The sequence below is a fragment of the Sminthopsis crassicaudata genome, chromosome 1 (genome assembly GCF_048593235.1).
Source record: "Sminthopsis crassicaudata isolate SCR6 chromosome 1, ASM4859323v1, whole genome shotgun sequence".
NCBI classification, from domain to species: Eukaryota; Metazoa; Chordata; class Mammalia; order Dasyuromorphia; family Dasyuridae; genus Sminthopsis; species Sminthopsis crassicaudata.
Genome location: NC_133617.1, coordinates 39,037,739 through 39,053,701, shown reverse-complemented (window position 1 = coordinate 39,053,701; position 15,963 = coordinate 39,037,739). Strand labels below are relative to the sequence as shown.

At 35.6% G+C, this 15,963-nt stretch overlaps 1 protein-coding gene across 1 annotated transcript in view; it reads right to left on the bottom strand.

Annotated features, from left to right (window-relative positions):
- TMEM132C (transmembrane protein 132C) overlaps window positions 1-15,963 on the bottom strand; it is a 525,373-nt gene that overhangs the window by 12,770 nt on the left and 496,640 nt on the right. The window contains exons 6-8 of the mRNA XM_074299414.1: window positions 11,492-11,697; window positions 7,103-7,376; window positions 4,545-4,736 (exon numbers count right to left, since the gene is read on the bottom strand). Of these exons, the coding sequence (XP_074155515.1) occupies window positions 4,545-4,736; window positions 7,103-7,376; window positions 11,492-11,697 (672 nt within the window). The remainder of the gene's footprint in view (window positions 1-4,544; window positions 4,737-7,102; window positions 7,377-11,491; window positions 11,698-15,963) is intronic.

The following is a 15,963-nucleotide window of genomic DNA, read 5'->3' as shown; positions in this document are numbered from 1 at the left end:
TCCTTTTTCTTCCCCAAATTGGTACTTTTATTGCATAGCACTTGTTCAAAAATAGCAGTTCAGCCTCAAATGGGGACATACATTTTGGATGCCACCTCAGTTTACTCTGACTTCTGCTGTACCAGAGCCCTCTAATTTATTTAGTTACCTAATGTTCCTTCTAGGGTTAAACTAAGACACTGACCAATGCTCAATATCTTAATGTGGCAGAATGTTAAATGTGTTAGGTTTATAGGCAGGATATCCTAGATTCACAGATAGGAGAACAAGGATGGAAGTTTGGGCATTGTGGGTACATATAGGTAATGTATCATCCTTATCATCATTGGAAGGAGTATCTATTTCCATGGGATCACAGATCCATTGTGATTATTAGAATATTTTTTCCTGCTCTTTTGGAAATTCAGAAGCAGATTCCAATGATAGTTGAGCTAAGACATCATTTGCATTTTTAAAATGTTTAAGAGGTAAACTCAGGAAGGACTGGCCTCTTCACACAAGATTTTATTGAAGATGCTCCTGAAGGAAGGAAATAAATATTTATTAATCACGTACAGTGTGCCAGGTAGTGTGCTACACACTTCACAAATATTAACTAATTTGTTCCTCATAACAACTCTGGAAGGTAGATGCTCTTATTATTTCCATTTTACAAATGCAGAATTTGACATAGAGCTTAAGTGACATGTCTAAGATCACATAGCTACTGAATATCTGAAGCTGGATTTGAATCCATTCTTCCTGCTTTCAGTTGCAGCATCCTATTCATTTGCCCTTTCCAAAGAGAGGGAAATTATACAATTGAAAACCTGTATGTTCTTGTAATTTGTACCTCCACAGCTATGCTTTCCTCAAGGGCAAAGACTATGATTCCTGAACAAAATTATCCACCCTTTCTTCTCAAGTTTCCAAGTGACATCCATTAATGAATTACCCATATCTCTTGAGCATTTCAAGATTTAGAATACATCCTTCAGGATGACCCTGTGCCTAAATAGTATGATTTCCATTCTACACATAATGAAACTAGCCAAGTGGTTTGCCCAATGTCACTGAGTTAATAATTGGCAGAGGCAGAAATCATAAAGGTGAATTTGCTCACTGAAATTTCCTACCACTCTAGGCTGTAATACATTGGCAATACTTTATTTACTGACACCATTTTGTTGTCTATAAATATGTCTATAAAATGGAGATTCCCTTTGTATATGTTTAATTTCATGGCTCCTGCAGACCTTGCCAACTCTCAAATTTTGTGGTTCTGTGATTTTTCACAAAAATGCTTAGCTAATGCCTTTTTATTCATTCATTTGCATTTTCCAGTTAAGATAAATAATAATACCAGTGTGAAGTCACGATATTGCAGATTTAGAGAAAAAAAGGAATCTTAGAAGTTATTTAACCTAATATTCTTCATTTATAGGAGGGCAACTGAGGCTCAGAGATAGGAAGTAACTTCTCCTGTTCCATAAGCTAGTTTAAGAGGTAAACATGAACTCCCTAACCTCTGTGTCTAAATCCAAGGCTCTTTCTATGACCCCTACCTCCAGAAATAAGAAAGAGTGGAGTGGTCATTTCTCTGGCCTAAGACGGCTACATTGACTGCTCCAAGCTGGACAGAATAAGGACTGTTGCCAGTCAGCTTTACAAAGACCCTTCTGATTGCAGTGCACAGGAATACTGTGTGAGACTCCCTGAACTGGGCTCTATAACTAGGCAGGATTTGTGGGTTTGGCTCTGTCAGGCTCAATGTTGGCTCCACATCTGTCAAGATGAAAGATTCCCTACAGGAAGTACTGAAGGAGGAAGGCAGAAATGGGTTAATTACACAAGACAGGGATGATTCCGGCAGGAAATAAATTAAACAGATGGGCGGTCTGTCCCTCTTCCAGCTTGGATGTTGTCTTGCCACTAACCACTGTGTTATAAAACCCATCTGAATGGGTTTGCGCTCCAGAAAATTAGGTAGAGATAATCATGAAAACAAGCTATAAAACCAACGTGAGTTCTTTTCTGTTTTGTGGAATGAGGCAAAATAAATCTGGTGGTAACAGTGAATGAGCAGTAGCTTTATTTCTCAGCCTTAGACTTGGTTCAGCAGGGCCTGTATCTCACTGGGAGTTGGGACTAGAACTGCCACTTTTGCTAACTTTGCCACTCTCTATTTCTCTTTTCCAAGCTTGAAGACTCACTGCTCAGGACTGTCTTAAAGTAATATTTTTCCCTCAATGTGCAATGGTCTACTGGTATGCGTTGTATATTGCATTGTTATGACCTGCTTATTCCTAGAAGTGACTAAGTTGTGATAGTTAATAATTATTTGCTAGTGATTTAGTCAATCCAGTAGAGTAAGTTAGCAAACAAAAAATTATTATTTATGTCCCAAGCACTCTGCTAAATGCTGGGGATGCAAAAAAAGCCTAAAACATGTTGTTAATCTCAAGGAAATTCTATCAGAATGAGGGAAATTACATGTAAATAATCATGTTTGCATAACATATATACACATATAATATAACATCTATTTTTCAAATATAATACATATCCATTGTGCATATATGCTACTATATGTATATACATGCAACAGACATACATACATATATATTCATGTCATTAGTTATTAGCCTGTATGTATGCATGCACACAAAATATATAACATGCATGTTATTACATGCAAGCCATAAATTACATACAAATTATTCACACACAGTAACATAGGTAGTATATATATGTATATATATGTGTATATATACATACACACATATTTATATATACATATATATATACACACACAAATATATATACAAGAGATGGACATGACTTAAAAATGTCCATTGCTTTATGAACTCATTTGGGATTTTATTGGTTAAGATGGTTAAGTAGTTGACCATTCCCTTCGCCCAGATCATTTGACAGATGAAATAACTGAGGCAAACAAGGTTAAATGGCTTGCTCAAGGTCACAAGCTAGTCAGTGTCTGAGGTTATGTGAATTGTATATGTATAACAACATGTGTGAGAAATCACTATTTTTCTCCAGTATCAATAACTAATTACTTGATTAGGACCAAGGTTTCTGCTTTCTCATGTGGAAATCAATCAATGTGGGAAATCTTTCTAAAAGACATACTCAACAACAGAGGCTGAGATCTAATCAAAGACAGTAAAAGATAGTTCAAGTTTAGGCTAAAGGTTATATATGCTTTTGACATAGGGAGTATTCCAGAAGGTAGTAATCCATTCTGATTGGCTAACAACTAATGAAAGAATGAATATTATAATGAGCAGGTAGGCTAATAGGTACATTCCTGCTCATTGTATTTGCTCAGATAGGTCTGGAAAAATGGACATCCTCTATTTTATCATATAGATGATGTAGAAATTGATAAATCTCTTTGACCAAGAAGTGACTGATCCAAGTCACTTACCCCAGACATTGTTAGCCAATCAGAATGGATTACTACCTTCTGGAACACTCCCTATGTCAAAAGCATATATAACCTTTAAGCCCACCACCAAAAAAGGCTCTTTGGTCAAAGATGGCCAAATAACCATCCTTTTTAAAATAAATATGCTGACTTTGTTAATAATTTATTAAACTTATTCAATTATGTCTCTGGACTTTTTATATATCACACATATATGTGTGTATCTCTCTCTCTGTGTGTGTAAAATCCCAAATAATAAATCTCCTAAAAAGTCTTAGTGTAATTTTATATTTTAATAGAATAAAATTGCACTAAGATATGTAGGGTTCCCTATATATAGTGTAATTGGATCAGAGCATTGACAGTTGAGGAGGTCCAATTAAGCCCTGAAGATATCCAGTACCTTATGAGGAACGGGGAGGAGGCATTCTAGGCACTGGGAGAACCAGGAGAAAGACATGAAATCAGGGGATAGAGTGTTATGTTTATGGTTAATAACCAGAAGGCCAGTGTCATTGGGTTGAAGAGAATGTGTAGACCAGGGGTTCTCAAACTACAGCCTGTAGGCCAGATGCTCCCGCTGAGGATGCTTATGCAGCCCAGGTTATGGCAAATGGGCTGAGGGGCAGAGATAGAGTGTGAGGTTTTGTTTTTACTATAGTCTGGCCCTCCCACAGTCTGAGGGACAGTGAACTGGCCCCTATTTAAAAAGGTCCCTGGACTGTAGACAATAAGGTATTAGAAGACTAGAAAGGTAGGAGGGGGCTGGGTTATGATGGGCTTTCAAAACCAAAGAGAGTATTTTGTATTTTATCCTAGAAACCATAGGGAACCATTGGAGTTTATTGACTAGAAGGGATAACGTGGTATGCTTTGGGAAGCTCAATTTGACAGTTAAGTAGGAGGAGAGATTTGCAACAAAGAATCATGGAATAAGGAGGTGAAACATAGTATTGACAGATAAGGAAGTCATAGCTCCTCTTATTTAATGAGATCATATATTGTATCAAATTACTCCCTCCCTCCCTTATGTAAACCTCAGTACAAGCTTTGGGGAACGTGGCCCCCATACTAAGAACTGAGTCTCTCAATTGCCACCCTCTTATTCCCACCATACCTGCTTGGGAGTATGCAGCAGCTCCTCGGCCATGGCTGTGGCGGTGATAGCCTTGTTAACTTCAGGGCTGGGCTGGAGGAAGACTGACAATCCCGCCACCAGTTGGACCCCAAGGTCTGTCACCGCCACTTTGTCATCCAAGACCGTCACAGTCTTCTCAGCCAGGATGGAATCGGAAAGGGGTGACAGAACCTTTAGACACAAAACAAAGTCTTAGGTGACAGTATGGATTGAGTGATTGCTAGCAATATTTTCTGGCTCATTAAGGTCCTTCCCAGTCTAGTAAAATCTTTATACCTGGCAAAACATGATACCTTCCCTAGGAAGAAAACACATACTGTGAACTGCAATCTCATTCTGCTGCTAGTACCCACTCTTCCTGCACCCAATATTCCCCTTTTACTAGTTTGGCTATTGAGCTACAATTTTGCCTCATTTTATAAAAAAGGAGATAGTTCTGGAAAGTTTTGCATAAGACCTTTAAACAAAAATTCTCAAATCACATTTTATGGGCACTGGGGAAAATTAGCTATTCAGAGGAAATTGAAGGTCAGAAAAAGAGGTCAATTAAGATTCTTCTGTGGATTAGAGTCTTTTTTATCTTGTAAACAACTACTCTAAGGGAAATTATGGGATGGCACAGCAGAATAAAGCCTATCCCACTCAAACAGGAAGAAGAGCTCTGGTCCTAACCCTGGCACTTCATAGGAATCCAAGGGATATGTTTTCATTCTCTGCAACATGAAAAGATCAAGGATCTTTAAAGTCCTTTCCAGTTCTCTAGCAGTCTAAACTGTTTCCTTAAATTGGATTTTCAAATTTGGACTTGTGAATCCAAATGTATAAGAATAAAATTAATTTATTATTAATTTTATTTATATCTTATTATATATTTATTATATATGATATATAATATCATATATAACTAACATAATTTTTTAAGAATAAAATTAATTTTTAAAATATATAAAATATATTATATGGTAGTATAAAATTATTATAAGAATAAAATTAATTAATAAAAATTCTTCAATTGATAAATGGTGGAAGAGAGGAACAGTTTTCTAAGGAAGCAATCCAAGCTATCAATAGTCATATGAAAAAATCATCCAAATAATTAATAATTAAAGAAAAGCAATTTAATAGCAATGCTGAGGTTCTACCTCCTACTTCTCAGATTGGTCAAGTTGGCAAAAAAAGAAAGGAAAATGACAAATGTTTGCGGGGATTCGGGAAAACAGACACATTAATGCATTGTTGGTAAAGTTGTGTGTTTTTCCAGCCATTCCAGAAAGCAATTGGGAACTGTGCCCAAGAAGTTATTAAACCGTTTGCATACTCTGACTCAGCAATACAATTGCTCAAAGAAAGAGAAGAAAGACTCATATGTACAAAAATGTTTAGAGAAGCTCTTTATGTAGGGACAATGTGCTAGAAACGAAGAAAATACCTATTTGGGGAATGACTATACAAATTATGGCATATGAATATAAAGGGATATTATTGTTCTAAAAGAAATTATAAGAGGAATGTTTTTGGAGAAACTTATGAAGACTTGTATGACTGGATACAGAGTAAAGCAAGCAGAACTGACAGAACAATCTCTACAATTACAACAATATTGTAAAGACAGTTTTGAAGATTTTTAGGAACTCTGATTAACAAAAGAACCAACCATGATTCCAGTGGGCCAATAAAACCTACCTCCTGAATGAGAAGCATATATATATATTATAAGACGCATATTTTTAGACATGGTTAATTTGAAATTTATTTTGCTTGACCGTGTATATATGTTACAAAGTTTTTTTAAAAAATTTTTTTTCTTGGAGAGGTAGGAGAGAGAAAATAAATATTTGCTAATTTAAAGATACATTTAAAATATGAAAGAAGGAATCAGGCTCCTATCAATTGCAGTTTTCCAAGAGCAGAACAAGCAATCTCTAGATGGAATGGGCTCCCTATTACCAGAGATCTCAAGCAGAGGTTGGATGATCAATTGTTGGGGATGTTGTAAATAGGAATATTGCTCATATACAAGGTAGACTACAACAAGGCTTCTTAAATTTTTTTCCGTTTGTGACCTTCTTTTTACCCGAGAATTTTTGAAATAACGAGTAAAAAAAAAAACAACCAAACATATAATATATAAAAATAAAATGAATATATAATAAAAATACATAATATACAACACATATTATATAATAGTATATATATTTAATATAATATGATATAATATATAATAAAATAAATATAAATAAAAGTATTAAAATAAGTGTACAAATCAAACATTTACTGATAACAAATTATAATTTCAAGATTTCCACATTCAGTTATGAGAACCCACATAGCAATTGGACCACAGAGAATTCCTGAGGTCCTCTGAAGTTCTGAGTTCCTGTATTCTCTGGATAGATAGCTTTTTAAGGTAGTTCCTAGATCATTCCAATGAGCAAGAAAGCGTAAAGTAGGGATGTTTATTGATCCTTGAAACAATTCTTTATGGTAGGTGTTGTTATTACCTCCATTTTATAGATAAAGAAGCACATGCTTCTTACCTGTATTGTTGTCATGCCAACTTCTCTTCCAATCAAAACCCGCCCTTCCTGAAGCTTGGCAATGTGTGGTTCCTCCAATTTCATGAAGTCTGTTACCAGGTCAGTAATGTCAAACTGCCAGTCGGGGCTCAGTAAGTATCTCAACTGGCCCCAAGGATTGGCGTCCTCAGAAACAAACTGGGTGAGGACTCGGACCATTGCATGTTGGTATTGGAGGGCACAGCCCCTACCTCTTCTCTCCTCATCATCTTCGTCATCACTGTCTCTTGTGGGCCTGAAATGAAAGGTAAGAGTAGAATCAGAAGTATAGAGTAGAAAAGAACTTTAACATCAACTGGTTCAAACTCTTTACGTAGGATCTACATAAATCCAAATCAACAAATAATTAATAGGACCTCATTATGTGCAGGGCTGTGCTGAGCATTAAGGATATAGAGAAAGGCAAAAACTTCCCTCAAGGATCTTAATTTTAATGGGGGAAAACAGTGGGTATACACAAAGGAATATAATAAAAGCTAGGCTTGATACAGCATTTTAAAGGTTTGCAAAGTGCTTTATAACTGCTGTCCCATTTTATCTCCCAACAGGCCTGTGAGGCAGGTTCTATTATTATCCAAATTTTACAGATTAAGAAACTGAGGCAATCAGAAGTGTTAAAGGCCAGGTCAATTCTCCAGGAGCCTCCACAGCTGTGGATCATAATATCTGAAGGAGTTGCAGGGCAGCCTTTGCTGACACAGGTGTTGTGGACTGGGAATGAGATAAATTGGAGGTGGAGGGAAGAGGAGAGAGGTCTGACAAGGCAATGGCCTCTCAGTCAGAGAGATCAGAGAATAGCAACTGCTTCAGTCTCTTTGGATCTCCTCTTGTGAGAGGATGATACATTCTGGGTTGGACCTCCAGCAGCCACTATCAGGTGGCTCCTGTGTATTCCAATAGCTCTCCTGAATTACAACACAGAAGTAAAGTGATTTATCTAGAATTACATAGCTAGTAAGTGTCTGAAGCAGGATTTGAACTCAGATCTTGGTGCCAGGTCAACTCACTGTACCAATCAGCTGCTCTTTATACCATGTATAAACAGAATAGAAGCAAACAACCTTAGCAAGGAAAAGGAATTAGTTGGGATGAGTGAAAATGCTTCTTGTAGAAAAGGGATCTTTAAGGAATTATGAGAGGCAGGGGTAAAAAATCCTTTCAGGCATGGGTGACAGCCAATGCAAAGAGATGGAAAGTCAGTTGTAAGGAATTGTGAGTAGATCAGTATTATGAGTATATATTACTGAATATGAGAAGACTAGAAAGATAGGAAGATTCCATATTATATTTCTGACATGTGGCATGGCTACATAGACACTGGACTGGAAATAAGATAAGTTTTAGCCTTAGTTTTGATATGTACATTCTGGGTAATTCTGGGCAAATGATGGGACCTCTCTGAGATTCAGTTTACTAACTTGTAAATGAAGGTAACAATACCCACACACCACACCTACGTAACCAATTCATGGAGAGGCAATTACTCCATAAAGAGCAAGGCATGTGGGAAAACCTGGCTCCTACCACCTTTGGTTAAATATTTCTAGTATCCCATAGAGCATTCAATCTCTTATTGGACACCTCCAATTTTATTTTTTTTCCTCATTAGTATTTTATTTTTCTAAATATATTTAAAAGCAGTTTTCCACCTTTATTTTTGTAAGACTCTTATGTTCCAAATTTTCTCCCTCCCTTCCTTACCTCACCCATTCCCCAAACAGCAAATAATCTGATATAGATTAAGTATTGGCAGCTCCAATTTTAAAGAATCTTTTCCTTTAATTGGGAAAACTTACATGCATTGTTGTTCTTGCTGTTTTCAGAAACAACAAAGTACAAACCTTATTATATTTTTCTTCCTTGGCAGTCTTTGAAATATCTGAAGACAGTGAGCATGTCTCCTCTTAGTCTTTTCAATTACCAATTTCTTAAAAGTCTTTTTCATGTGACACATTTCTAGTCTTTTCCAGTACTTGGCACATAGCAAATGCTTAATAAATGCTCATTCATTCATGCATTTATTTACCATATTGGCAGACCTCCTCATTTGTCTCTTGAAATGAAAGGCATAGACTTAGCATTTACATGGCACTTTAAGGCTTGATATCTCCTGTATCATCAAGGATATAGTCCTAGAATTTGGGGATGGAGGAATTAGGGCAGGAAATTGGTTTTCAGATGCCTAGAAGCGAAGGGACAAGCAAGTGCCTACCAGTTATTTATTACCCAAGCTCTGTGGGGTTGTGGTGACTCATATCATGGTTATCTACTTTTTAGCAATAAAGATATATGAAAATCTGGATCAACATACACAGCAGGTGACAAATTTTCTTTAAAATAATTGATGTTGGGGGTGCTTTAAATAAGGTATACTTTATTGTATTAAAATATAATTTTTTTTATTTGTAAAATAGATTAGAAGTGACTTTTCAGGAGATCATATATTTTATAAAGCAGATTCATTTTGCTCATTTTGAGAGAATAAAATAAACTTTAAAAACATAAGGTAAAAATTAACTCCGAGTCATTTGGGAGAGTTACTTTTTAGGGTACAAGTAAAAGCATGTGATATAGTGAATTAAGTGTTAGGGCTCTGGGTTCAAATACTGCCTCCAACAAATAGTCACTTTGTGACTTAACTTCTGTCCCTCTTAGCTTCCTAATCCGTAAAATGGAGATAATGAAAGTAGCTCATAGAATGAGGATCAAATGAAGCCAATGCTAGCCAGTGTAGGACGTCGAGAAGACCTGATTCAGATCCCACCTGAGCCTCATATCAGTAAAATGGGGATAATAATTGTCTACTTGATTAGTTTGATGTGAGGACTAAATGAGATAATTTAGGTAAAGTGATTTACTGGGTGAATGTGAATAGATATAATAGCTAATGGTTATATAACACTTGGCTACTAGGTAGTATAGTGAATAGAGTAGGGCTTGGACTCAGGAAAACTAGAATTCCAGTTCTGCCTGTCAACTAATTGATTATATGAGCTTGGGCAAGTCATTTACGCTTAAGCCTCAATTTTCACCTCAAGAAATGGTGAGCCTCTCTAGTATCTTAGCCAAGAAAGCCCCAAGTGGAATCATGATAAGTTGGACAGGACCAAAATGAAAAAACACAACATGTAACTCTTACTATATGCCTGACATTGTGTTAAGCGCTTTAAATCATTATCTCATTTGATCCTGACAACTTTTCCAAGATAGAGGTGCTAATATTCCCCATTTACAAGGAAGGAAACTGAGGCAAACAGAGGGTGTTTTTTAAATGACTCATCCAGCATCACAAGGCTAGTAAATGTCTGAAGCTAGATTTGAATTCATGTCTTTAGACTTTACCCAATGCACCATCTAGCTGCCCATGGAGATGTTTATACCTATATTTCCTGAATCCTCAAATTGGGTCACTTGGATTGAGGAAAGATATTTCTTTAGTAGAGAAGAATTGTGATCTCATCCTGGCAACTCCTTAAGACCCTATACCAAGAAGTTAAAGGTAGCAGAATGGTACAGTGGATTCATCCCTCTACCTAAAGTCAGAATGATCTGAGTTCAAATCCAGTTTCAGACACTTAGTAGCTGTGTGTCTCTGGGCAAGTCATGCTTCTGTTGTCTGCCTCAGTTTCCTCATCTGTAAAATAGCCTTAACACTTTCCTCTCAGGGCTATTATAAAGATCAAATGGGATAATATTTGTGAAGTTCTTTGCAAATCTTGAAGTACTATATGAGTGTTATTAAGTAACTCATTTACATTAGTCAGTCAGTCATCAAGTGTTTATTAAACCCTTATAATGTGCTAAGCCCTGGGAAACTTCCATCCTGGGAGTTCCTTCCACTAATGAAATCATAAGTCTGTACCAAAATGTTTATGATTTTATTAAATTTTATTAAGCCCTCTGCATACCTTCTTTGCTTGAAATTGGAGCCATTATGGAAAATTATTCATTCTGACTCCAAACAGTGCCAAGGGCTGGAATGCTCCCCACTTTCATTTTAAAGGAAGGTGTAGGAATGAAGGCTCGACATAAACAATCGATAAAAACAATAGCTGGCATTTATTTGACACCTACTATGTGCCAAGAACTTTGCAGGTATTAATTCACTTGTTCCTCATAATAACTGGGAGGTAGATGGGTTTTATTTTTACAGTTGAAGGAAATGAAACAGTTTGCCAAGATTATGCTGCCAGTAAGTTCCAGCATCTTATTCAATCACCAGATATCGATTAAGCACGTTCTATATGGCAGGCATTGTGCTCCGAGCTGGAGATAATGAAGCAGGGAGAAGCCAGGAGCGGACATCGTCAGAGGGGAGACAAGAAGGTGTGTAAATACATATGATCTAACCTCTTATTGGAAACGATGGGCACTCTCCAGGCCTTGACTTGGCTCAGCTCTGTGTCGGAGATCTCGATTTGTAGAGGCAGGCGGGGTACCCAGACCGTGATCTGCAGCGGGGCGCTCAAATATTGATAGGTGAAATTCACAAGGGCGTCCACCTTCCCTTTGATTTCTTTGCCATTGACAAAAACATAGTCACATCGGTCTGACACCTAAAGAGAGAGAGAGAAAGTGGGAAAGGAAGACAAATGAGGGGGACCAGAATATTATCTTTCATCTTCCCTTAGTAGAACAGGTTAGGTGCTTCTCAAGAAAGAAATATCAAAATTACCCCAATCTACTACATGAACTGAAACTGAAGCTGTTAGGCCATGGGAACAGCTAAACTTGGTAGAGGGTCTCCAGCAAAAATCCCAAAAATTGGAATCTTCCACTGCCGCAGTATCAAGGTACTGTGTCCGGCTTGCATTTTGCTTTCTTTTCATCTAATTACACTTTATGTCCAAGTGGACTATTATATACTCCTGTGAAAGTATCACATTTTTTTCCTGCTTCTAGAAATCTTCATGAGATCATATCTGTAAAGGGCTTAGAATAGTGCCTGGGACATAGTCATCACTTAATTTTGTTCCTTTTCTCTTTTACTAGAAAGAACAATATCATGTTTCTACCTTTCAGATCCTGGATTGCCTCTTTGAGCATATTTTCTTTTCTTAAAAGTGTAAATTTTTGTTATAATTATTCATAATATTATATAAAGGTATTATGTTAACATAATGATCAATTATATTATTAATATATCAATATCACATATTAATATATTAAACAATAAAATATAATATATAATATAGTTATAGCATCAATAGTATTTTATAATTACAAGTAATTACAATATAATATCAATAACATTTTATAACTACAAGTAATTATAGCATCTATAGTATTTGATAATTACAATTATAACATAAAATTAGTAGTACATTATAATTACTTGTAGTTATAATATAACACCAATGCTATTTTATAATTACAAATAATTACATAACATCAAAATATTTTCATTATAATTACAAAATGGCATCAATAGCATTTTATGATTACAAGTAATCATAATATCTACTATAATTATTTTATAATTACAATTATAATAATATTAATAGTACATTAAGTTACTTGCAATTATAAAATAATATCAATGCTATTTTATAATTACAAGTAATTGTACAATATCAATAAAATTTCATTATTATAATTATAAAATAAAATCAATGATATATTAGTATTACAAATAATTATTAAAAAACATCAATAGTGCCTTATAATTACAAGTAATGATAATATAACAAATAGTATTTTATAGTTACAATTATAAGATAACATCATTAATATTTTATAATTACAAGTAATTTTAATATAACATCAATTGTACTTTATTATTATAGGTAATTTTAATATGACAGCAATAGTATTTTATAATTATAAATCATTAGACTATAACATCAATAGTATATTATGATTATAAATAATTATACTAATATAAAATATATATATATATATTAAATATAAATATTTATATAAATAAAATACATATTAAGTATATTAAATATAAAATATATATTAAAATAAAATATGAATATATTATTTTGTAAACATTTATAATGAATAACTTACATTGGAATACTATAATATTATTAATGTATAATCATTATATAATTATCTGATAATCATTTTATATTGTTATATTTAGGATAAATAATATTATGCAACATAATTATATAATAATATACATAATATTATACCATATTAAACATCAGCTAATTAAAGAAGTCACATGGCATAGTAGATAGAAAGATGCCCTTGGAACCAGGAGGATCTGCTACCTACCAGCTGTGTGACCCTGGACAGTGTGCCTAACCTCTCATTGTTTTTAGATTATGCGCTAAGACTATAAGTTTACTAAACTTGCATTGGTAAAACCAATTTTCTTATCCAGTAGGTCTTTATACCAATAAAATTATAGAGACCCTTTCCTTTATTTCCTACAATTTGCTTCAAAAGTAACAACTTAATAAAACTTTGATCTATTGATGAATTTAAAAACACCATAACTGCTTTTCAGAGTAAGCAATGTGGTACAAAAGAGAGGATGCTGATTTTTTGAGAAAGGGTATGGGTTTGAATTCTGGTCCAGATACTACCTTTGTGTCTTTCCAAAGTCATTCAGCATGATGAACCCCAGTTTCATCTTTCTGATCTATTAGAGAGAGAGCTGTTCTCAAAGCCCAGAAGACTAGAGTTCTAGTCCCACCTTGAGCCTTATTGCTTATGTGACTCTCTAACAGTGTTGTAGGAAAGCTTACGATGATGTTTCAGAAAGGATGCTGACCAGCATTATTACAGGGACTTTGCAAGGGTAATGATATTAGAGGTCCAGTCTCCATGCCCTGTCCATAAAATATCTGAATTTAACTGTACTCTTAAGCCTCTTCTAGACTTCATATCAGGACCCCTTTCTCCTCTGCCAGCAAGGCACAAAACAATGCATTCTACTCAGGTAACCACTGATTGATGAGCTGAAGGTGCTCCCCATCCTTTATATAATTTCTATCCAAATCGGCTCTTTCCTGGCTTTTATGAACTGGACATCGAGAACTGGAATGAACCATCTACTCTGTGGGCAGAGTTTTCACCTTGAATGCAGGGCAACAATTCTCTCTGCTACTGAGGGAGCACAGCTGGCTGTGGGCAGACGGGAAAATTTTCCAAGCTGTTTTGGGGACAAGGAGAATAGCCAGGGGCAGGGAAGAAGAGGGTGGGGGAAGAATAGATTAATTTCCTCCCCAATAAAGACAATCAGTTTTTAAAAATGTTTACATTTTGATTAAAGACATAAACTAATTTTAGACACCACAAGTAAATTTGTCATTAGCATGTAAATACTGTCCTGAAATCTAAGCAAGCATTAGCATAATAGCCGTGTAAGAGTTATATCAGTAATCACTTCTTTAATCAATGTTGTAATTTACAGATCATTGACTTTTCTCATTTATTACCTTTCTGAGCACTAGGGGGGAAGGAATCCAACCACTCCAGAATATATAAATAATTAAGAGCAATGCAGAGAGTATGAAGTAGCTGCGTGGGATAAAGTCATTGTCAGCGCTATTCCTAAAGGTGTCATAAACGTCTGGGGAGATCTAGGGGCACATTAATCATACAGTAAGTGGCTTGCAATGGGTGCTGTGGAATTACTAAATGAGCTGCCAGGTCTACAGACTCCAATAGAAAACCCTACAGACATTCCCACTCCCTTTATTTCATCCCTAGGAATCACTGTCTGGTTCTGCACAGTTAATGTTATTATTTGCCAGCCCAAGATTTGATCAACACCATCATTGGCTCCTCCCAGTAGCTGGCTTGAGTCTGCCAGTTGAATATTGCTCATTAAAAGGCAACAAGGTGACTTACTGGTCAACTGCCCCCAATAACCGGGATCTGGCCAGAGGTGTTAAACCCAAAGGCATGTGTCCATTTTGCATCTTCAGTTAACCTTTAACCATGAAATTTTGTTTTGTTTTGTTTTTGCTTTTTGGTAGAATCAGAGAATCTTAGGGTGAGAGGGAAACTCATTAGGGGTCTAGTTTAATTTACACTTGAATAAGAATCCTTATCATTAAGTCATTGGATGACTTGAAAGTCATCCATGACAGTTTTTGTAGAATCAGAGAATCTTAAGGTGAGAGGGAAGCTCATTAGTAGTCTAATTCAGTTTATTCTTGAACAAGAACCCTTATCCTTAAGCCACTGAATCTTTACCTGAAGATCTTCAGTGAGAAGGAGATCACTAGCTTTGGTCCATTGCAAAAAAAAAATGGCTCTAGAATCAAGGGAAATGGGATTCAAAGATCTTCTCTAATGCTTTATTTCCTATGACCTTAGAGCAAATCACAAAACCTTATTGGGCCTCAGTTTCCTCATTTGTAAAATGTGAGGACTCTACCAGAATGACCTCTTAAGTCCCTTCCAGCTCTCTATATCTATCATCATGTGAACCTCCACAGGTAATTCATTATACTTTGGGACTGTTCTGGTTATGAGAAAAGTTTCCTATTCCCCCACCCCGCCAGATTTGCCTTTTTTCCATTCATTGTTCCTTTGGAGCCAAAAAGAACAAGTCATGCAAACATAGATTTAGAACTGGGAGGGATCTTTAAATATCACCAAGTCCAACCCCATAATTTTGTAGGTGAAGAAGCCATGGTACATAGATTCTAAGGTTTTTACCTAGGATTGAGCTGCTAGTAAATACTTATTTGTGGCAGGATTGGAATTTAGAAGTTCCAAGACTTAGTATAGGACATATAGGATATGTCCTATCTGCTAAACCATGCTGGCTCTTCCAGTCTAATTCTACTTCCCAATCTTCTAAATATTAGAAGGCAATCCTCATGTCTTTCTGATCCTTTTCTTTTCCAGAT